This window comes from Rhinatrema bivittatum, chromosome 3 (genome assembly GCF_901001135.1).
Source record: "Rhinatrema bivittatum chromosome 3, aRhiBiv1.1, whole genome shotgun sequence".
In the NCBI taxonomy this organism is placed as follows: domain Eukaryota; kingdom Metazoa; phylum Chordata; class Amphibia; order Gymnophiona; family Rhinatrematidae; genus Rhinatrema; species Rhinatrema bivittatum.
Genome location: NC_042617.1, coordinates 183,360,009 through 183,383,756, shown reverse-complemented (window position 1 = coordinate 183,383,756; position 23,748 = coordinate 183,360,009). Strand labels below are relative to the sequence as shown.

The window sequence follows — 23,748 nt, the reverse complement described above, 5'->3', positions numbered from 1 at the left end:
AACCATCCTACATAAACTAAGTGTGTTTAAAGTCATATTCTCCTCACCACCACACAATTGGCCAGATTTTAAAACACTTATGCACGTGAATCCTGGGGGTTTATGCGCGAGGCCGGGCCTTACGCACACCAGGCCAATTTTCAAAGGGCCCGGCAATGCAAGTAAACCCCTGGGACACGTGTAAATCCTGGGATTAGTGAAAGGGGCGGTCCCGGGGGCGGGGCTAGAGGTGCCCGGCATAGCGGCCATTTGCGCAACTTGCTGCTGCTCAGAAGCAGGAGCAAAAGGTAGGACAAGGAATTTGGGGGGATTTAGGATAGGCAGAGGGCAAGAGAGGGCAGGATAGCAGAAGGGGAAGGGAGGTTTGTCTAGGGAGTTGGGAAGTTCCCTCCCAGTCCTCTCCTTAATTGGAGAGGACTGGGAGGGAACTGGGGAAGGCCCCAATGCATCGCCGCGTGTAAGTGCATATATGTTCCCCCCTTTGCGTGCGCCAGCGAGCGCATGTTATAAAATCTGCCAGGTAGCGCACACATATGGATGCGCGCATGTAACTTCTAAAAATCTACCCCAATCTGTCTGCCAGAAAGCTCCAAAGAATGTACTTGTATTTCTTATCTTTTGTCCTCTATATATTCTATATATATTATTATATTATTGTATTTCTACTGTATAGCTTGTATAGTCTTTTATTTCTTGCATAAGATTTTATGTTGTATTTCTAGTATGTGGTACTAGTTTTTGTGTAAACTATTTTGTATCATAAAATGCATATATAGGAAGAAATAAGTATAGATTTGTATCTGCATGTGTTGTTTAGTGTGGAGGAGGTGTAGCTTTGCATTATATATGCAGTAAGACGTATGCTAGAAAGTTGTATGTTTAAGTGCTACATGATATTACAATATTTAATGTGGCTGATCTATGCTTGCTGATATAGCAGAGCAGTAGGCCTTAATACCATTGTAATGATTAATGAGGCCATTACCATAGTATTTAAATAGTTAATATACATGGTCAGCTTAAGAATTATTATTTTTAATACGACTATATTCAAGGTTGTAGACTGCATAGGGGCTTTTATACATCAATATTACCTTACACATGTACTGCACTTGTTTTAATGCATGTGTTAGCATTAACAGCCCTTAGGGTTCAAAACAAACAGATATTGATTGAACTTTGCCAAGTTACAGAAAAGCAATAATCACTGGGGTGACAACATGACCCCTAGAGCACAATAATGCCCTTGACCTTCAGTTTTGGACATTTTTATTCTCAGATAGTTATGCTGTGTTTGAGGTAATAATTTTCTATTTTAATCCTCTAGTCAGTCAAACTTCTTTGTTCAATTTATTCCAGGAATTATGCTGACATACATGTGTCTATCTATCATTTGTGGTATTTTTGCTATTTAACATCTGAATTCCAGAAAAAAATAACCAACGGTACTTACAGCTTCATAGTCTGCGAGCTCAAGCCGTGCTTTATTTTGCATTGTTCGCTTGCAGAGATAAACCGCTGTAACACAGAAAATAATTTCTTACTCTTTTGTAAACATCAGAGACCAAAATGAAAACCTAAGAGTTGTTGCCTTGCTGACTTTTGGCTTTTAAAGAGTTTCTCATTGACATTCAGAATTTTAAATATAGTATGATATCAGTATAGGAGCTATTATTTACTTAGTAATAGGGGAAAATAGAGCTAAAAATACTTGATTATTTACTGTAAAATATATAATAATAATAAGAAAACAAATTGTAATTTTTTTCTAACAATCTAAGAATACTTTCAACAGTGTCACAATCAATGCTCCAAGGAGTGACTAGGTGTATACAAACTTTTTTTTGTCTGAGCAACAATTTATTTAAACCAACAACTTTGAGCGCCAGCATTAGTATTTCATTTCTGTATATAGCACAAAGAAAAATAAGCATATGAACAACCATGTAAAAATCTGTGAGCAATGCTCTGAAATGATCACTTATGGGCTCAGCTTAGAGCAGGGGTGGGCAATTCCGGTCCTCGAGGGCTGCAAACCGGTTGGGTTTTCAGGATATCCCTAATGAATATGCATGAAAAAGATTTACATATGACTGAGGCAGAGTGCATGCAAATCTCTCTCGTGCATATTCATTAGGGATATCCTGAAAACCCGACTGGTTTGCGGCCCTCGAGGACTGGAATTGCCCATCCCTGGCTTAGAGGGAGCTATTGTCACACCGCGGTAATCACAAAATAAAAGGATTATTAGAAATTGAACCTGCTGTCTTAGCATCTATTTTTGCAATGGGGAAATACAGTGTTTTCCATATATGGTATATGGCATGCTAAAGTACATTTATAAAAGGGCTAAAGAAAACCCTGCATCATGGCAATTGACAGTATCAAGAATTTCCTCCAGATTCAAACCACACAATTATGCACCTCTGAAAAAATGTCTGCTGAAGAATGGTTCTGCCCTGCAGCATCACCACTACTTGGTTTAGTGTCCTGTGCTCCTGTCCTTATTATAACTTAATGTATGAAAAAAACCCAATGTGAGTTCAGTGGAAAAAAAAAATCTCCTATTGGAAAATAACATTTGTTTGGCTAACATTCTTAGCCAAGTTTTCCTTATAGTTCTCAAAAAAGAATTTGTACTATCTCAAGTGTTCTAAACAATAAAACATAGCTTTGTGATAGATTTCCAGGTATCTTTGTTTGTCCCCTTATCTATGAACTTTTTCATGGACAGAAAATAATAATAATGTAAATAACATTTTTTTTATATGTCTTACTGCCATAGGTGTACAAAGTGTGGTAGAACATAATGTACAATCAATAAAAGCAACAGCAAAAGACCCATTCTTATCCTCCCCAAATAGGCCCTTTTCCAAATCCATAAAACTCCATTAAAACCTCATCTATTTTTATTCTAACCTCTCATTGAACAATTGTTCCAAATACAGCCTCATAGCTATCCCATATATTCATTATGAGAAGTAACATTACAACTAACAGATCAATACTAATCTTCTGGAAATGCCTGGACAAATAATTATGTCTTAAGGATCTGCTTTAAAAAAGCGAAAATCTCAAATAGAATGCAACTCCTTGGGCAATCTGTTCCAGAAGTAAGGAAAAAAACAACAAAAAGCCTTCTTTCTGATCTTGGATAACCTGACCTCTTTCATCAATGAAATAACTTTGTAGTAGTCTGCACATGCTCAAACAAAGCACAAGGTGCATATATATATATATATTCTCAGTAGAAAATTTTTTTAATTACTGTACTCGGTATTTTTCCCATGCACTAGTTTTTGGTTGCACTGCAAAGTTAGTTTGGTTTTGTTTTTTACTGAGTTGAAGTTTTGCTTAACTTCTTTCTTTTCCAAAATAATTTTTATTAACAGCAAGAGTTTGTATCCATGCGCAAGACGCAACAGTATAATACAGTCAGTGCCAACAGGGCACGGCATAGCAGATATAGTATCGCCAATAATAACAAAGAGCACAGACCAATCAGCTGAACGCATGCAATGCAAATCCCGTTTTCTTCTTTTTTAGTAACCCCCACTCAACCACATATCATCCCAATTAGTAGCCTCATCCCTACATTCTTCCTACACATACCGTATGCAACCTCCACATTCACTCCTATTTCTTCCCTCACTCAATCAATCATACAACCTCAGACAACCCGCAGCAGCCCCCCTCTCACTCCCAACCCCCCGAGACCAGGGAATTCAGTCCCATTGAAAAGTGTAACCAGTTTCCAACAGTCCAGTTTGTAAGTCCTTAGGTAACAGTGTGAAACACCCCTGCCAACACTCCTCGTACTTCTTATCCCACTTGCGGAGTCCAGCAGTGCAGTCCGTATGCTCCAGTTGCATAAACGTTACCATCCTGTAGTGCCAGAATGCTACAGAGGGGGATGTTGTGGGTTCCACCCACACCAACAGGATCGTGTGGCATGCTAACAGGAGGCCATGCCCCCAAACTTTACTTTAGAATGATTGCCTGGCAGCAGCATACGGAAAAGGTGGTTCATCAAAATATCGCTGGATGCGTGTGTAGCAATACCAGTACAGTGAGTGATAGTGCCTAACACAATTAATCAGAGATATAGGCCGGTACGAGCTAACCTCCAAAGGATCTTTATCCTTTTTTGTTAAGACCACAATGGTTGAACAATTGGTTTCAGCAGGAAGCTCTTTGGTAACAAGTAGCTCATTATAGTGTTTGGACAGCGAGGGCAGAAGTTGGAATTTCAAAATTTTGTAAAACTCCTGACCCGCCACCTTCAATCCCTGTATCACTGCATATACCTCTTGTTCACTAATGGGGAGGAGAAATAGCCTAGTGGTTAGAGCAGTGGACTGTGAACCAGGAGACCAGAGTTCAAGTCCTACTGTTACTCCTTGTGACCTTGGGCAAGTCACTTTACCCTCCATTGCCTCAGGTACAAAAACTTAGATTGTAAGCCCTCTGGGGATAGAGAAATACAATACCTGAATGTAAACTGGTGTGATATCTCAATTGAGATCAAATGTTGATATATATAAATAAATAATAAGCTTATTCAGCCCTTCTAGTTGATCCACAGCCCCTGGAAGAACTGTTCTATGGTGGCTGGGTCAGGAAGTTTTTTGGCATACAGCATTTTATAATATTCCAGAAACCGAGCTGAAATATCCGCTGCTGTAGTCTTATGCTCCAGTTGCATAAGACTACTGCCCTCGAATGCCTGTAATAACCGACCTTTGATTTCGGGGTCACACTAAGTTAGCTAACATTCTGCTCGCCCTATTGCCATATTTGTATAATTGATATCGGTAATATCGTAATGATTTTTGGTGAAGTAAAGTATTTTGCGTTTCGCGCGCTTGGTCCGCCAGGTCTTTGTCAACTGGCAACATAGTGGCCATATGCTGATGCTGCACCTTTTTAAGTACTCCAGTAAAGCATAGTATTTCTGCATTGCGCTGCCGATTTACCTTAGCAACATACGCTATAATATGGCCTCGCATCACTGCCTTCCCTGCCTCCCAGAACAGCTCCGGTGAGATTTCCGGGGAGACGTTTAGCTCTGAATACTCCTTCCACTGAACCTGTATGTAAGTGTGAAATTTTTTTATCAAGAAACAACTTAGGATACATTCGCCATGAAAAGGGACCCTGCGGTCCTCACTCGCCCTTCAAAGTGAGTGTCACCGGCACATGGTCTGAAAATGAAATGACACCAATAGTTGCATCCACTTTTAGAACTTAACTGTTCACCATTAGTTGAATTAATTTCTACTATCCTTTATCCAAACAACCCCACTGTACTATTTGGCTACTTCAATTTACATGTAGATGTTCTTTCTTTATCTGATACATGTGAGTTATTATTAACTAGTCTAGAAGCATTAAGCTTTACACAAATTGTTAATACAATTACACACCAAGCGGGTCATTCTTTAGATTTTATGTTTATAAATGAGGCCTTCAGTATAACAATACCTCCTAACAGTTATCCTGTGCCCTGGTCTGATCACTATCTCATTACATCCACTTTGATATTTAACATACCACCAGCAGAACGGGCCCCTAAGACAGTAGAAATTGAATTCAGAAAATCTTGTAAAGTAGAAGATCTTATTAGTGCTCTTCCAGAAGCCCTTTCAAAAATAGATATTTCCTCTACAGCAGTCGCTGCAAACACTTGGGAATCCACTACAGCAGAATTATCTAATAAGATTTGTCCCACCATTAGGAAAAAGATAACTCTTCACGAGACTAATAAAGCTCCTTGGTTTACGGCCAAGTTAAAAACCATTAAAAAGGCTTTACGTCGCCTAGAGAGAGCATGGCGCAAATCCCGTAACCCTACTACTTTAAACCAATATAGAACAGTTCTACAGAATTATATATCCGCTATTAATCTAGTAAAACGTGATTTTTACGCTGAAAAAATCCACAAATTCCAGTTCAACCCCAAAATTTTATTCTCTTATGTTTCTGACCTTATAAAGCCTACAAGTACAGCAATTGCAGTAGATAACCTACAAGATAAAACTAACAAATTTGCTAATTATTTTACGGATAAGATTCTTACTATTCTTAATAATCTAACGGCTACGACGAAACAGACTATTGCACTTCCGTCCAACCCGTCCAGTAGTTGGTCAACTTTCGATCTAGTTTCATCTTTGGAAATTGTCAACGTTCTTAAAAACATGAATCTGGCAGCACACCCTCAGGAATTTTTAGCCATAAAACTACTTCAATCAGTATCAGATATTGTAGCTCGGCCTTTAGCCGACATTGTAAATTTATCTTTAGAAGAAGGCTGTTTCCCTGATACCCTCAAATTTGCGGTGGTGAAACCCTTAATAAAGAAACCCAATTTGGATCCAGAAAATTTAGCCAACTTTCATCCTATATCTACTATACCTTTCCTAGCCAAGCTTTTAGAAAAGGTCGAAAATAAACAACTGATGGAGTATGTAGAGAACCACCATCTGTTCTATCCTGTTGGATTCGCGGACCCTTGAGCCGGCTGAGACAGATGAAGACTCACTGTGGGGAGGCCCACTGTGGATGTCGAAGCTGGGAGGTGGCACAGAGCAGGAGACCGGAGGGATCTTCACCACTGGAAGCCCGAGGTCCCCCCAGGAGGAGCCCGGGAGGACCAGAGCCTCTTGGACTTTCGTGCGGTCTCCTGAAGGCCGGGGTATGAAGAGGAGTTCCTGAAGATTGAGAAGAGAAGGGCCAAAGCCAGGAGGCAAGCTGGAACTTCACCACTGGAAGCCCGCGGTCCCCCCGAGAGGAGCTCGTGAGGACCCAAGCCGCTTGGAGTTAGGAGGGGCCTCCTGGATGAGAGCCGGAGTCAGGAACCAGTGGAGTGAAGCCGGAATCAGAAGCCGTGGATGAGCCGAGGTCAGTGGCCGAAGATAGAAGCCAGAAGTTGGAAGCCGGAATCAGAAGCCAGTAGTCCAAGCCGAGGTCAGAAGCCAGTAGTCAGAAGCCTGGGTCTATAGCCAGAAGACGAAGGTAGCAACTAGTAGCTCTCAAACAGGCCAATTCAGTAAAGTCTGCAGGAGAGCGGGCAAACGCACGCTCTCCCGGCGCCCGCACAGGCCACTCGCCTGTGCGCGCGATACAGTATTCAAATGAGGTCCGGCGCTAGAAACGGGCAAAAGGAGCAGCAGCCATCAGCGGGTTTGATAGCCAACGCTCAATTTTGCCGGCATCGGTTCTCGAGCCCGCTGACAGTCACGGGCTCGGAAACCGGACGCCGGCAAAATTGAGCATTCAGTTTTCAACCCGACATCCGCCGGCCGACTTCAAATTTTTTTTTCTTTTTTTTAAACTTTTTTTACTCTTCGGGACCTCCGACTTAATATCGCCATTATATTAAGTCGGAGGGTGCACAGAAAAGCAGTTTTTACTGCTTTTCTGTGCACTTTCCTGGTGCCGGAAGAAATTAGCGCCTACCTTTGTGTAGGCGCTAATTTCTGAAAGTAAAATGTGCGGCTTGGCTCCACACTTTCTGAATCGTGCGCGAATACCTAATAGGGCCATCAACATGCATTTGCATGTTGAGGGCACTATTAGGTTCGGTGGGTTGGACGCGCGTTTTCCGCCCCTTACTGAATAAGAGGTAAGGGAAAACGCGCGTCCAATTACAGGTTAACAGTGCGCTCCGAAGGCCTGAAAGAAAGTGAACCTTAAGAAACATAAGAACATAAGAAAATGCCATACTGGGTCAGACCAAGGGTCCATCAAGCCCAGCATCCTGTTTCCAACAGTAGCCAATCCAGGCCATAAGACCCTGGCAAATACCCAAAAACTAAGCCTATTCCATGTTACCATTGCCAATGGCAGTGGCTATTCTCTAAGTGAACTTAATAGCAGGTAATGGACTTTTCCTCCAAGAACTTATCCAATCCTTTTTTAAACACCGCTATACTAACTGCACTAACCACATCCTCTGGCAACAAATTCCAGAGTTTAATTGTGCGTTGAGTAAAAAAGAACTTTCTCCAATTAGTTTTAAATGTGCCCCATGCTAACTTCATGGAGGGCCCCCTAGTCTTTCTACTATCCGAAAGAGTAAATAACCGATTCACATCTACCCGTTTTAGACCTCTCATGATTTTAAACATCTCTATCATATCCCCCCTCAGCCGTCTCTTCTCCAAGCTGAAAAGTCCTAATCTCTTTAGTCTTTCCTCATAGGGGAGCTGTTCCATTCCCTTTATCATTTTGGTAGCCCTTCTCTGTACCTTCTCCATTGCAATTATATCTTTTTTGAGATGCGGCAACCAGAATTGTACAATTCAGGCCTGGGTCCTTGCCTTGTTGCAAGGCAAGGACCCAGGCCTAGCTGCAGGGTTTAAATACCCCTGCAGCATCTTAAATCATCTGGGGCCATCCTGCCTGTTCCTGCGCTGGCCCCTTTAGCTCTGGAGCTCCTGCACGCGCGTGCCTAGGGGGCGGGGACAGCCGCGATGGATTGGTGGTGTCTCTCTCGAGGAGGGAGTGCCGCGGGAGAGGCCCCGACGGGCCCTGCCAGCAGGAACAGAGCAACAGCAGGCCAGGCCGGCCCCGAGGTGAGTGGAGGGACTGGGGCACAGCCCAGTACCTTAACAGTACCCCCCCTCTTATGCTCCCTTCCTGGGGGTTTTGGCTTTGCTGGATGATCCAAGTGGAACTGGCAGAGAAGACCCTTGTCCAGGATGTTAGAGGCTGGTTCCCATGTGTTTTCTTCGGGACCGTAGCCCTCCCATCCGCGGTGGTGTAACCGTACATCCAGGATGTCCTTTACTTGGTAGACCGTATCCTCCTGGGCTGCGGGAGCGGCAGAGTCAGGAATCTTGTTATGGAAGACGGACAAGACCAATGGCTTGAGCAGCAAGACGTGAAAAACGTTATGCACTTGGAGCATAGCGGGAAGGCGAAGTCGGTAGGAGACAGCACCCACCCGTTCCGTGATGGGGAACAGGCCAATGTACCTCAGAGCCAAGCGCATAGATGGAACCACAGACGAAGGCTTTTGGTACTTAACGATACCTTGTCCCCGGGAAGAAATGCTGGGGTGGGAATTTGCAGATGGTCTCGTACTTCTTCGCCGTGACTGCGGTGCGTTGCAGTTTCTCCCAAGTAGAGCTCCAGAGGCTGCTTAGTTGCTGAGCTGTGAGCTGCACGGCAGGTGAAGGGACCGCCAATGGTAAAGGCAAGGGAGGTCGGAGGCGTCTCCCATATACCACCTGGAAGGGTGGTCTACCAGTGGCTGAATGCCTATGGTGATTGTAGGAGAATTCCGCCCATGGGAGTAGAGCCACCCAATCATTTTGTAGATCTCCCATGAAGGCTCGGAGGAAGGCTTTCAGAATCCAATTTGTGTGTTCCGCTTGACCATTACCTTGGGGATGAAAGACGGTCTTGAAGTCCAACTGGACCTCAAATTTTCTGCAGAGTGCCCTCCAATATTTCACCGTGAATTGTGAGCCCCGGTCGGAGGCAATATGGAGGTGAAGTCTGTGTAGATGGAAGATGTGCAGGGCGAACAGACTGGCGAGTTCAGGTGCCGTTGGCAACTTAGAGAGGGGGACGAAGTGGGCCTTCTTCGAAAACCTATCGATCATGACCCATATCACAGTTTTCCCTTCAGACCTTGGCAAGTCTACGATAAAGTCGGTTGACAAATGGGTCCAAGGCTCGGTGGGATAGGCAATGGTTGGAGAAGTCCCCAGGGCCGACCAGGCGGCGTCTTCTGTCGAGTACAGGTCGGACAGGAGCTAACATAGAGACCAACATCTCTCCGGACCTTAGGCCACCAGTAATATTCGGTCAGCAGGTCCAAGGTCCGAGCAACCCCTGAATGTCCTGCGGTCAAGGAGTCATGAGCCCATGACATCACTTTCTTGAGCAGGTGAGCGGGTACGACCATCTTACCCATAGGAACCACCTCTGATGCTGCAATGAGGACCTTGGCTGGATCGAGGATATATCGAGGCGGTTCCGGGTTATCTTCAGTTTCCGTTGTGCGTGAGAGGGCATCTGCCCTAATATTCTTGGAGCCTGGCTGGTATCAGAGGAGGAAATTAAATCTGCTAAAGAAGAGCGACCATCGCGCTTGTCTAGAATTCAGGCGATGGCCTGGCACAAGGATTCCAGGTTTTTATGGTCCGTATAAGCGATCACAGGGTATTGGGTTCCCTCCAGCCATTGCCGCCACTCCTCTAGCGCAAGCTTGATAGCCAGGAGCTCCTTATCGCCAATATTGTAGTTTTTCTCTGCTGGAGAGAATTTTCGAGAGTAATAGGAACAGGGTAGGTGTTTGCCTTTAGTGGATAACTGGATCAGGACAGCCCCAACTGCAAGGTCCGATGCATCCACTTCCACAATGAACTGGTGCTGCGGATCCGGGTGGTGGAGACAGACATCAAGAAGAAAGGCTTCCTTCAGATTCTGGAAAGCACTTATCGCAGTCGGGGACCAATTCTTCACATTGGCACCCTTCCTGGTAAGGGCCATGAGCGGGGTAACCATTCGGGTGTAGTGGGGGTATGAACTGGCGATAGAAACTGGTGAAGCCCAGGAAGCGTTGTAGAGCTTTAACCCCTACCGGTTGTGGCCAATCTCGAATGGCCACCACCTTATCAGGGTCCATATAGAAGCCCGTGAATGAGACTATATAGCCAATGAATGGTAAGGATTCCTGCTCAAACTGGCACTTCTCTAGCTTGGCAAAGAGGCGATTATCGCAGATTTTCTGTAGATTTTTCGCCGCACTTGTATGTGGTCTGTGGGTAAATCCTTTGAATACACCAAGACGTCATCAAGGTACACTATGACTGAGGTGTGCAACATATCCCTTAAGACCTCATGCATAAGGTTCTGGAAGACCACAGGGGCATTGCATAAGCCAAAGGGCATGACCAAATATTCGTAGTGCTCATCTCTGGTATTGAATGCGGTCTTCCATTCATCGCCGGGTCGTATCCATACCAAATTATACGCACCCCGAAGGTCCAGCTTGGTGAAGATCTTAGCTCCTTGTAGATGGTCTAAGAGCTCAGGGATCAAAGGCAACGGATATCTGTCCCGCCGTGTGATTGTGTTGAGGCCACGGTAATCAATGCAGGGTCGGAGTGACCCATCCTTTTTGGCCAAAAAGAAGAAGCCGGCCCCGGCGGGGGAATTAGAGGGCCAAATGAAGCCCCTGTTTAGATTCTCCTGAAGGTATAAGTCATGGTTCGAGTCCCTGGAAGGGACAAGGGGTAGACACGTCCCCTAGGAGGCGTAGTACCCGGGATCAGATTTATGGCACAGTCAAAGGGCCGGTGCTCCGGGAGGAGTTCAGCTTTCTCCTTAGAGAAGACATCTTCATAGTCCTGGAACTGTGGCGGGAGTGCCATGGGTGTGGTCAGGAGAGGCACACTGGGACGAGGAATATTAGTCAGACAGGAGTAAAAACAGGACGGGCTCCAAGCTGCGATCTGAAGGTTGTCCCATTGTATGACTGGGAAATGCTTCTGTAGCCAGGGTAAGCCCAAGATGATGGGATGCATGGACTTCTCCAGTATAAGTAATGAGATCTCTTCCTTGTACAGGATGCTGGTACGAAGGACCAAGGACTTGGTGCAAGTAGTAATGCTCCCCGGAAGGAGGGTACCGTGAATCGAAGACACCCGGATAGGAGGAATTTGGGGTTGGACCCCAATTTGCAACAGCTGGATGAGGTCTGCAAGTTCCGGAGTCGACCAGAGCCAGCGTATCAAATGTGCCCCCAGGGTAGACGAGGGTAATCGGTACAGTACATGAGGAGGCAGAACATGTATTGCCTAGGGTCAGCTTCCCTTTGATCCCTAGGTTCTGGCGTTTCCCGGCCGCTCACCACATCGGGCCAGGAAGTGCCCCTTGCCACCACAATAAAGGCACAGCCCTTGAGCGTGGCATTGTATTCTCTCCTCCTGAGAGATGGGACCTCGACCTAACTACATAGGCTCTATGTCTTGGTTTCCGGGAGATGCAGAGGAGGAGGATACCGGTCAGGGAAATGTAAGCCCAGAGTTACTGGGTTTACGACTGGACCTCCCTTCCCGAAAACAGTGTTGAATACGGCGGTCCACCCATCCAGCCAGATCGATCAGGCCGTTCAGGTCATCCAGGAGATCTCTTGCCACTAGCTCATCCTGGAGTCTTGGAGAGATACCTTCCAGGAATATACCGTGGAGACTGTTGTCCCTCCAGTCTAGCTCGGCTGCCAGAGTACAGAATTCCACCACATACTCGGCAAGAGACCGGTTGCCTTGACGTAGCTGAAGTAACTCAGAGGCAGGCTCATTGAAGATATGTCAGAAAGCTGTGACAAACTGTTCCAGATTCGCAAGGCGGGGGTCCTGACGCTCCCATAGTGGGGAGGCCCACGCCAGGGGTATGCCGTCCAACAATGAAATAATATAGCTGGTTTTAATCCGATCCATAGGAAACTGGGCTGGCAGTAGGTTGAATCAGATGTAACACTGATTGAGGAATGCGCAGCAGAGCTTCGCTTCCCCAGAGTACCGAGTAAGTGCTGGCACTTGTGTGGGCGTGGCCGGTCCGATATTGGCCGTGGCTACAGGTACCGGAGGACTGAATACAGCGGCTCCATCTATCTGATCGGCTAGTCTCTACATGGTTGTCATCAGAGAGTCAATGCAGATTTACTGTTGTTGCAACCGCTGTGCAATTCCGGGAATGGCTTTCAAGCCCATGGCGTCTGCCGGGTCCATGGCCTTGCAAACTGTTGGAGTCGTGGACCCTTGAGCTGGCTGAGACAGATGAAGACTCACCGTAGGGAGGCCCACTGTGGATGTCGAAGCTGGGAGGTGGCACAGAACAGGAGACCGGAGGGATCTTCACCACTGGAAGCCCGAGGTCCCCCCAGGAGGAGCCCATGAGGATCGAGCCGCTTGGACTTACGTGCGATCTCCTGAAGGCTGGGGTCTGAAGAGGAGTTCCTGAAGACTGAGAAGAGAAGGGCCGAAGCCAGGAGGCCAGCTGGAACTTCACCACTGGAAGCCCGCGGTCCCCCCAAGAGGAGCTCGTGAAGACCCGAGCCGCTTGGACTTAGGAAGGGGCCTCCTGGACGAGAGCTGGAGTCAAGAACCAGTGGAGCGGCCGGAATCAGAAGCCATGGACGAGCCGAGGTCAGAGGCAGTAGTCAGAAGCCGAAGCCAGAAGTCAGAAGCCGGAATCAGAAGCCAGTTGTCCAAGCTGAGGTCAGAAACCTGTAGTTAGGGAGGCTGGAGGAGAAGGACATATTCATTACCTGAAAAAAAGCTGTCCTGCACCCAGGGGTAAGCATCTGCCCCGACGGCTTGCTAATTACAACTACAGCTGATTCCCTTCGCGACGGAGGGGCGTGGCCTAGACCAGATCCGGAAGTGACTGCATTTAACCATTGCTGTTGCGGTATTCTTTGGAGGCTGGAGGAGAAGGACATATTCATTACCTGAAAAAAAGCTGTCCTGCACCCGGGGTTAAGCATTTGCCCCGACGGCTTGCTAATTACAACTACAGCTGATTCCCTTCGCGACGGAGGGGCGTGGCCTAGACCAGATCCGGAAGTGACTGCATTTAACCATCGCTGCTGTGGTATTCTTTGGAGGCTGGAGGAGAAGGACATATTTATTACCTGAAAAAAAGCTGTCCTGCACCCGGGGGTAAGCATTTGCCCCGACGGCTTGCTAATTACAACTACAGCTGATTCCCTTCGCGACGGAGGGGCGTGGCCTAGACCAGATCCGGAAGTGACTGCATTTAACCATCACTGCTAGCGGCGCGCAGCCGACGCCGGCGCGCTGCTTAAGCTGTGCGCGTTTAAGCAGGGCTTAGCCGGGCTTTGCCGGGATTTTGTCGGATTTTGTCTTAGTTCTTCTTATTTCTCCGAATACAACTTGAAATTAAAATGGACTGAGAAACAACACCTCCAGGTAGGATTAATTTGTATTTGACTCTATCTGGCCTCTCAAAGTGGAATCTTTGTATAGAATATACAATAACTACCTATACTTCTCTTGGCTTTTGTTATCTAAATTTTTTTTCCCTTGAAATGCCACACACCAAAAGAAAGGCCAGAATACAGCCTTCTGGTGAGGTAGCAACTCCAGATATAGGTCAAAAGACAGTATTAGAATGGCTTGACCCACAGAAAACCCCACAGGTGTTAGTCGCTGGAGGAAATGCACAGGAACGAAGTGCTTCCTCCCTGACTACTGATATATCTTTGAGCCCTGGGGAGCCAGCTCCTACATCACCACCCAGAAGAGAAGGGGATATTTCCCCAATTAACCCGAGTGGTATCTCAGAGGGATCATTAAAACCAATGGATACCAGAAAAGAACTTGGTAATGGAAACCCTAATGTGAACCTGGACTTTAATGATTCGAAACAACAAATAAGTATGGAAACCTTGGAAAATCCTACTTTAGAGCCAATTGAAACTAGTACTCCAGGAAATGTGGATTCTGCTAGAAGTAAAATTGATAATATAGATGTAATAATTAAAGCAAATAAGGTATGGTCAAAACCGGTAAATGTAACTATGGATAGTTTATGGTCATATATGGAAAAGTTAGACACCTCAATAAGTAAGTTAACTGATGTTGTACTAAAGACTTCTAATTCTTTGCATCAGAATACAATTGAATTGGGTAAACAAAAAGAAGATATAAATAAGATAGATAAGCATGTACTCCAGATTGAAAGGATTCAAAGTCATCAGATTGTCAAAGAGGAAGAAACAAATAGGAGATTAGAAAATTTGGAAAATACCATAAGATCATTAAATTTAAGAATTAATAATTTTCCAATCATTAAAAAAATGGACCCTATTGAATTATTTAGAAACAACGCATCCCAAGTTTTGAAAATCCCCGAGAAGTGTATGCCAGTGGTAGTTAAGGCTTACTATTTAAGTGGAAAGAAAAAAAGGCTGGAATTAGAACTTGAAAGAAAGGGTAATAATGTTAAGGAACTTGAAGTAAATTCCATAGATTTATCAGATTTGTTACAAAAATTGCAAGACGAAATTGAAATAAAAGGGAGACTCTATTAATACAATTTGCTTTCTCTACAGATAGAGACAACATATTGAGATCTTTTTTTAGAAATGGATTTGCCACTTTCTATGGTCAAAAAGTTTGGATTTTCCCTGACCTCATTAAGGATACCCAGATTCGAAGAAGGAATTTCCTACAATATAGGAAAGCAGTAATAGATAAGGGAGGAAAATTCATTCTAAAATATCCGTGTAAATGTTCCATTACATTAGATGGTAATAACTATATATTTTTGGATCCAAAGGGTTTGAAAGAACTTCTTGAGATTAATGAACGGCAAGTAGGAAATGAAAAATAGGTCAAGAAATATTGTATATTTTTCCTTATACACTTATTTTCCTTATAAAATTCGTTCAAATGATGTAGATTCCACTTATATTGCCTTATATAAAAAATGTGAATAAGGGGAAACTAATATAATATACTGATGTGATATTACCTATATTTGTTATAAGTTATCCCAAGGCTGACATTATTTTTATTGCAGTGTAAATTGTTTATTGTAATTAAGCATGTAAACAATAAATAAAGAATTGAAAAAAAAAAAAGAAACCTGTAGTCAGAAGCCAAAGACAGAAGCCAGTAGTCAGAAGCCGGAATCAGAAGCCAGTAGTCCAAGCCGAGGTCAGAAGCCAGTAGTCAGAAGCTGGGGGTCGATAGCCAGAAGATGAAGGTAGCAACTAGTAGCTCTCAAAGAGCGTGAACCTTGTTGCAAGGCAAGGACCCAGGCCTAGCTGCAGGGTTTAAATACCCCTGCCGCGTCTGACGTTATCTGGGGCCATCCTGCCTGTTCCCACACTGGCCCCTTTAGATCTGGAGCTCCTATGCACGTGCGCGCGCCTAGGGGGTGGGGCCAGCTGCGATGGATCGGCAGCATCTCCCTCAAGGAGGGAGCGCCGTGGGAGAGGCCCCGACGGGACCTGCCAGCCGGAACGGAGCAACAGCGGGCCAGGCCGGCCCCAAGGTGAATGGAGGGACCGGGGCAAAGCCCGGTACCGTAACATATCCTTCTCAATATGGATTTCGTAAGTCACACAACACCGAAACCCTCCTTACATCTCTTTCAGACGTTATTCTAAGAGGTCTGGACAATGGAAATTCATACCTTTTGATACTATTAGATATCTTGGCGGCCTTTGACACTATAAACCATGATTCTATGATTTGTAGATGCCAAGAAATTGATCTTAAAGATGTTACATAGAAACATAGAAACATAGAAATGACGGCAGAAGAAGACCAAATGGCCCATCCAGTCTGCCCAGCAAGCTTCACACATTTTTTTTCTAACCCACATCAGTTGTATTCCAGATTAGATTACCTGCTAGTCTTTAGCACTATGTTTTCAGGGGTAGTAGATCTATATATTTATTTATTTAGGAATTTTTATATACCGAACATTGTATGTACTTCATGTCGGTTTACATCAAAATTTGGGGATAAGCCTTTAATACTTATCCTTAAAAAATTAAATATGTAAATAAACCCTATAAAATTATTAAGAACCTTGATAAAACTCTAACTATAAATTACAAAATAATAAAATACATTAAATTGGTAAAAAGCACCCTAACTAATAGTGACATCTTTAAAAAGTTAAAATTATAAAAATAAATACTTCTTATCTAATCTGAGTTATTTTCCAGAGGGGGTCGCTAAAATGTTATTCTGAATTGTTGAACGCCTGCTCGTATAACCATGTTTTTAGTTGTTTCTTAAATGGTTGTATGTTTGCCTCTAATTGTAAATTGAGAGGAAGAGAGTTCCTTGCTTGGTTTAAATCCTACCTTTCCAATAGATCATTTAGAGTAAAAATAGGTAGGGTAGAATCAGAAAATGTCATGTTATCATCAGGAGTACCCCAGGGTTCATCCCTCTCTCTTATGTTATTTAATATATACATGGCCCCTTTGTGCAGGTTGCTAGCTGGTTTAGGACTAGTACATTGCATATTTGCAGACGATGTTCAGATTCTTCTCCCAAATAAAGACTCATTGCAGAATACATTGAAACTTTGGGGTATTTACTCCAACTCCATAAAACAATTACTCACACATATGTCACTTTCATTTAATGATACAAAAACAGAGATTCTTTATATTTCACTTGATATTGGTTCAAGTTTACCCCCTTTCACTATTAAATAGGAAGTCAGGGATCTTGGTGCTATTTTAGATAGCGAATTGAATTTAAAGGTTTTTATAAAAGCTATAATCAAAGATGGCTTTTATAAATTGCAAATTTTAAAGAAATTAAAACCCTTGTTACAAAATATGATTTTCAAACAGTGCTGCAAGCTCTTTTGCTATCGAAATTGGACTACTGTAATGCCCTTTTTCTGGGCCTTCCACTATCTACTATCCGCCCTTTGCAACTTTTGCAGAATGCTGCCACACGGCTACTGACAAATTCAAAAAAATTTGATCACATCACCCCTGTTTTGATGACCCTTCATTGGTTACCAATTTATTTTCACATTCAGTACAAAAGTTTGACTCTCATTGACAAAACCATCTACGGTAATAACATAGAATGGCTAAATGCAGCTCTTCATATTCACACGCCCTCTTGCAAATTAAGATCATTAAGCAAGGCACTATTATCAGTACCATCGCCGAAATAAGCACATTTAAATGCAGTTAGGGAAAGGGCGCTTTCCCTAGCCGGACCAAAACTCTGGAACTCTCTTCCTCTCAATTTACAATTAGAGGCAAACATACAACCATTTAAGAAACAACTAAAAACATGGTTATACGAGCAGGCGTTCAACAATTCAGAATAACATTTTAGCGACCCCCTCTGGAAAATAACTCAGATTAGATAAGAAGTATTTATTTTTATAATTTTAACTTTTTAAAGATGTCACTATTAGTTAGGGTGCTTTTTACCAATTTAATGTATTTTATTATTTTGTAATTTATAGTTAGAGTTTTATCAAGGTTCTTAATAATTTTATAGGGTTTATTTACATATTTAATTTTTTAAGGATAAGTATTAAAGGCTTATCCCCAAATTTTGATGTAAACCGACATGAAGTACATACAATGTTCGGTATATAAAAATTCCTAAATAAATAAATATATAGATCTACTACCCCTGAAAACATAGTGCTAAAGACTAGCAGGTAATCTAATCGGGAATACAACTGATGTGGGTTAGAATAAAAAGTAAAATCTAGTTCAGTGGGGTGCAGAACCCACCACACATCAAGCAGTTAGAGTTCTTGGCATAAAAAATTTACCCCTAAAAAGGGATCATTGGTTTAGATGGTTTGCAATCAAGTTGTTTACTAATTACCATATTAAAATCTCCCACTACCACCAAGGTATAGCCTGGAAAACTGGTCAGTACGCCCACCAACCCTGTAAAAAATTCATGGGAATATACATTAGCAGCATAGATATTACAAAACACCACCCGCTGTTGGTATAGGTCCCCAGCAGCTACCACATATCTTCCCTCCCTGTCACGGAAGACCCGCTTGAGCTGGAAAGACAATTGTTTGTGAATGAGAATGGCAAAGCCCCGCTTGTGAGCGGAAAATGAGGAGTAAATGCATTTCCCCACCCAATCCTGTTTCAGTTTCCCATGCTCTACATCCATTAGATTTGTCTCTTGAAGAAACACCACCTGTGACTGCTGGCGGCACAGCATAGAGAGCAAGTTGGACCTCTTTATTGGGAAGTGGATACCATCCACATTAAGGGACATAAATTTTAACCGTTGCCATGAGCACCACACATGTATTGCCAAGACAGAGGGTCACCTGCCCCTGGCATTAAACACACTGCAGAGTGGCCCTGGCGCTCCCCAGCCTGAGCCCCCGGATCCGGCAAAAGCAAAGCCCATACAATTATTCCCTGGTCTCCATCCCCTCCCCCCCCCTCATCCCTTCCCACCCATCACCCCCCCCCCCCCTCCACCATGCATACCACAGCCACATCCATACCTTCATACACACTACACATATGCCTCAAGAGGCACGGGGACCTTCCCATTCCTGAATCATACCTTCCAAACGTTGTTAGGTACCCCCCCCTCCGACCCCCTTCCTCGTTCACCCAGCTTAAGGATGGCCGTGTAGCCTGGGTAGCTACCATAGTGTTCAGTCTCGACAGGCCGTTTCTGTATACTTTTTTATATCCCAGGAGTCCTCTGGCCTGGCACCCTGAAATTTCAAAAACATGGAATTGTAATAACCAACGATAACAATTCCAGCATGTGCAGTGACCAGGGACGTTGTGAGCCATAGGTTCGTTCCGCACAAAGTAGCAGGTCCCCTATCCCCTTTTCCTCGCATTAGAGATCACGCGTGCTGTGGCCTTTTATTAAGTGTTCAGACAGGGCTGTTTAAGCCACTCCAGGATTATCTAGCTTCGCCAGGAAGGATGAAGCTTCCTCCCTGGACTGTAGGTAGATCACTCGATTGTCGTGGTGTACCCTCAGCTTTGCTGGGTACAGAAGGGCAAAACTTATTCCCCTTTTGTGAAGGTCTGAACAGTCCGGCGCCATTTGCTTCCTCTACGCTGCCATAGCTGCAGAGAAGTCATTGAAGAGCAGTATTTTTTGTCCTTGGTATTCCACCGAGGGCTGTTGGCGGAAGGCGCGGAGCATTTGAGTTTTGTGTGCCTAGTTAAGAATGCGCTCTATCACCGGTCTGGGTCTGGCCGACGCCTCGCACGGTAGCCCCACCCGGTGAACCCGTTCGCAGTGCAGTTTATCATTGGGGAGCACCAGGCCCAATTTTCCAGGGAGCCATGTTTCTATGAAATTTATCAGCTCACCCTCCTGCACAGGTTATTGCGCTGTCCTGTTTTCCTGATCTTCCATCTTGTCCATGAGCTCTTTGTGTAGGGCTTGTAGCTCTGCCATGTGGCGCTCCGAGTCTGCCAGCCATAATCAGACATTACCTGTTCTGCTTGGTCCAGCCGTTTTGCCTGTCCCTCCAGGGTGCCTTTTAAATCGTCCATCGATGTCTGGATTTTTATTAGGCGCACATCCAGCACCATAGAAATACTTTGGGAGATCTGCTGGAGAACTTCCTCTCAGATCACCGCCAACATTTTTGGGGCCTCTGCTGCGGCCGCCATTTTAACCACAGTTTGTCTCCGCTCCACGCCGTTCCGTGTGGGCCTCTGTCTCATGCCACTCGTGGCACTCAAAAAATCTGTGTGGGCACAAACTCAGGTTAAGCCCTCCGGGGCAGAGAGGCACCGAAATCACCAATTTTTTAGGGGATTTTTCTAGGTAAACGCAGAGGGGGGCCACGTAGCTCGAATGCCAAGCTTCCATTATGCTCATCACCGGAAGAAGTCTTTGCTTAACTTCTTAATACCAAAACTTAAGGAATGCTAAAAAGAGTTATTATAGATTCTGAAAGTTTATATAGATACTGTGGTTTGCAGATTTCTGTTGGCAGACTCCTGCAAGGCAGCCTCAGAGCCACTCCTTCCCCTGCGCCCTCCCCTTTCCCCAGAAGTCACAGCTGCTACACAGCCTTGCCTCCATTTGATCTTTGCTTTACGATTCGGGCAGCATACAAACAGTTTCAGATGCTCCTCTTCTGCCCATGTAAGGAAAAGCAAGAGAAGAAAGCAGACATGGGAAAGACAAGGTCAGGAAGCAGTGCTGATTAACAAGCTCAGGCATGTTAGCATATATGAAAGTCCACTCTCTGTGATGACGTAAAGATCAGGCAGAAATGATCAACAGCAATTGGATGAGGCACAGAGAAACATGCAGCTAGTGGAAGGTGAGCAATTTCTCCCCTTCCATCCCAAGTTTATTTTCCTTGTTTTTTGTAACTTTCCCTCTCCCTTTTTCTGATTCACTGTATTTAAAGTTCAAGGTTCTTATTGAAAATATTGTTTTTTACGTTACGTTATGCTTTACACTCCTTGTTATTTGTAAACCGGGTTGATGTGATGCCTATCATGAAACTCGGTATAACAAAAACAATAAATAAATAAATAAATAAATAAATAAAGAGACTGCAGTTTGGAGACATACAGCACCAATAGCCAGCTACTTATACATGGCAACAGAGAGGTAGATATTAACAACGTATCTGGCTAGGATAACTTAGGAGTGTTGCCGCACCTTTGAATGTACACAGATAAGTTTGAATTAGTCACATAAGCTTATCTGACTAACTTTAGCTTTGCTCAACAACAGGTCCAACTTATCTGGCTAACTTAGCCAGACAAGTCTGAATATCTCCACTTATCTGGCTAACAGAGCCATTTATCAAATCGCGTTATGGCGTTTTTGCATGCGTTAAGCACCATAACGCATGGTGCGATGTAAATTTGTAAAAGGGGAGGAGTCGGGGGCAGGATTTCAGAAAAGGTGGGCTGGCTTCGCGAAGCCATAATGCACAATATCGCACAGTTTTAACGCTGAAAATAACTATACCTTTTTCAATTGTATTAAGCTGTGCGATATACCCATAATGCAATTTGCGATTTTTTTCACAAATTCCGTTTTGGGCATTTTTACACCTGGGAAGGGCCTGAGATGCGGGGAGAGGGAGAGAGAGAGCCTCTGGGGATGGCACCATAGTAAGCAGCTACTTATGCTACTATAGGAGGCCCACTATTAAAGCGAGGTGAGTTTTAGGTAGTAGTGTAGGGGTTAGGGGCTACTTTTACATGCAGAGTGAGATGTACGAACAGAACAGTAAACTCTTGTGAAGATTTTATGTCTCCCCCCCTCCCACACTGGTGAAATGAGCACTTTGCAAGTAGGAAAATGCAATTATGTAGGTATTACCGCAAAGTGTGAAAAGTTAATGCACTTTGCGGTAATACCTATACAAAGCGCTAAAATAGTGCACATTGTGATAATTAGGCTTTTATCATAAAACTCGCCCCTTTTACTATCGCATGCAATATTTACAGTAGATTGATAAATCTAGTCCTAAATTAGTTGGATAAGTAGCCATGCCCCAGAAAGCCCAGTCCTACCCATCACCTAGATGGATAACTATTAAATGGGAGTTCTGTATTCAAAAACATTTAGCGAGTTAACTCAAAAGATCAAAAAGCACAAACAGCACAAATCACTCAGCAGAGACAGGAAGGTTTCTTGGAACCTCAACTCCTTGGTCAGATCATGTGCTAGATTAGCATATATATTGGGGAAGGCCAACCCTCCAAAGCACTTGGCTATGTGGTCCTATTTGTACAATATTGTTAGTGCTCATTCCACTTATAAGGGCTACACTTGGCTCATTCATGATGAACATTTCAGGGAAAGGATGGTGGACACACCTGGTATGTCCTGGTGCTCAACCGATGTGGAGCTGTGGTTGACTCACTCGATAGCTAGGTTTGGTGAAAGGCAATCCCATTGTCACTCCTTTCGGGTTGCCACCAGATTCACAGCACTAGGAAATGAGGCCTTAGCCTTCGCCCATGCCCCAACACCTGTAAAATAGTGCAGTTTAGATCCCAGTCTTGCCGTTTCCTCTGATAGGGAGGCAGCTTTCACTCTGCTGCAGGGCTTCAGGTATGGATTTTGGACACCTTATACTGGCCCTTTGTCCTTGTCCCCATATCCAAATTCTTGGTTTGCTTCCCATTACACTATCATCAGGGAGAAGCTATCCATAGAATTAGATATGGGGCAGAAGTCCAGTCCATTCCCTGTGAAGTCTTTCATCTAGATGATTCTGTCCTCCTTGGCCATGGTACCCAAGAAGGAGCCAGGCAAGAACAGGCTGATCCATAATCTATCATATCCGTTGGAAGGGTGAGTCAATGATTTCATCCCACCTGAGGCATTCTCTGTGAAGGACATCTAATTTGATTCTACGCTAGACAAGCTCAGAGGATGTGGTACTGGTGCTCTCATGGCTAAGGCAGATATAGAATCGGCCTTTTGTTTGCTTCCAGTATACTCCCATTGCTTCCCTTTGCTAGTTTCCATTTTGTAGGGGCCTATTACTTCAATAAGTGCATGCTGATGGGCTGCTCCATTGCATGTTCTTACATTGAGATAGTCAGTATCTTCCTGCACTGGGAACTGGTGAGGTGTAAGGGAATCCCAAATGTTGTCCATTACTAGGAATATTCTGTTGGTTGGCCCGAGTTGGACTGCAGTTTGTCAGCTGTTGTTTCAGGAATTTCAAAACAGGCTTGCTGATTCAGCTTCACTCTCACCCCTGACAAGCTACAAGGCTCTACTTCATCATGAAGCTTTCTGGGAGTAAAGCTTAATACCAACTGCATATTGTCCAGGCTCCCGCATGACAAACTTGATAAGTTGTCCCAGCTAATCAGCGAAACAAGAAAGCCTATCAAGGTATCCTTGAAGCATATGCGGTTGCTCATTGGAAGCCTGGCCTTTGCAGGCAGAGTGATCCTCATGGCCTGAACCTTTTTGTGTAGGCAATCTTTGGCAACCATGGTCATCAGGCTGAATCATCATTGAATTAGGATGAGCAGAGATAAATGAGAAGACCTGGCAAAATGGGAAACCTTTTTAGCCAGTTTTAATGGCACAACCCTTTTGGCTTCCTCCCCCAGTCTCTAGTGATGATCTCAAACTATACTTAGATGCATTTGGAAGTATTGACTTTGGCCTCTTTTGATGGGATTTATGGTGTGCTACAATGTGGTCGATGGAGTGTGTTCACTCTGACACCACCTGGAACATTGCATATCTG

The 23,748-nt window shown here is 44.2% G+C and overlaps 1 protein-coding gene across 3 annotated transcripts in view; it reads right to left on the bottom strand.

The window, feature by feature from the left end:
* Positions 1-23,748, bottom strand: part of RGS7 (regulator of G protein signaling 7) — an 883,903-nt gene that overhangs the window by 264,053 nt on the left and 596,102 nt on the right. For all 3 annotated transcript variants that reach the window (XM_029594021.1, XM_029594023.1, XM_029594022.1), the window contains one exon: positions 1,454-1,518. In XM_029594021.1, coding sequence (XP_029449881.1) covers positions 1,454-1,518 — 65 coding nt within the window. The remainder of the gene's footprint in view (positions 1-1,453; positions 1,519-23,748) is intronic.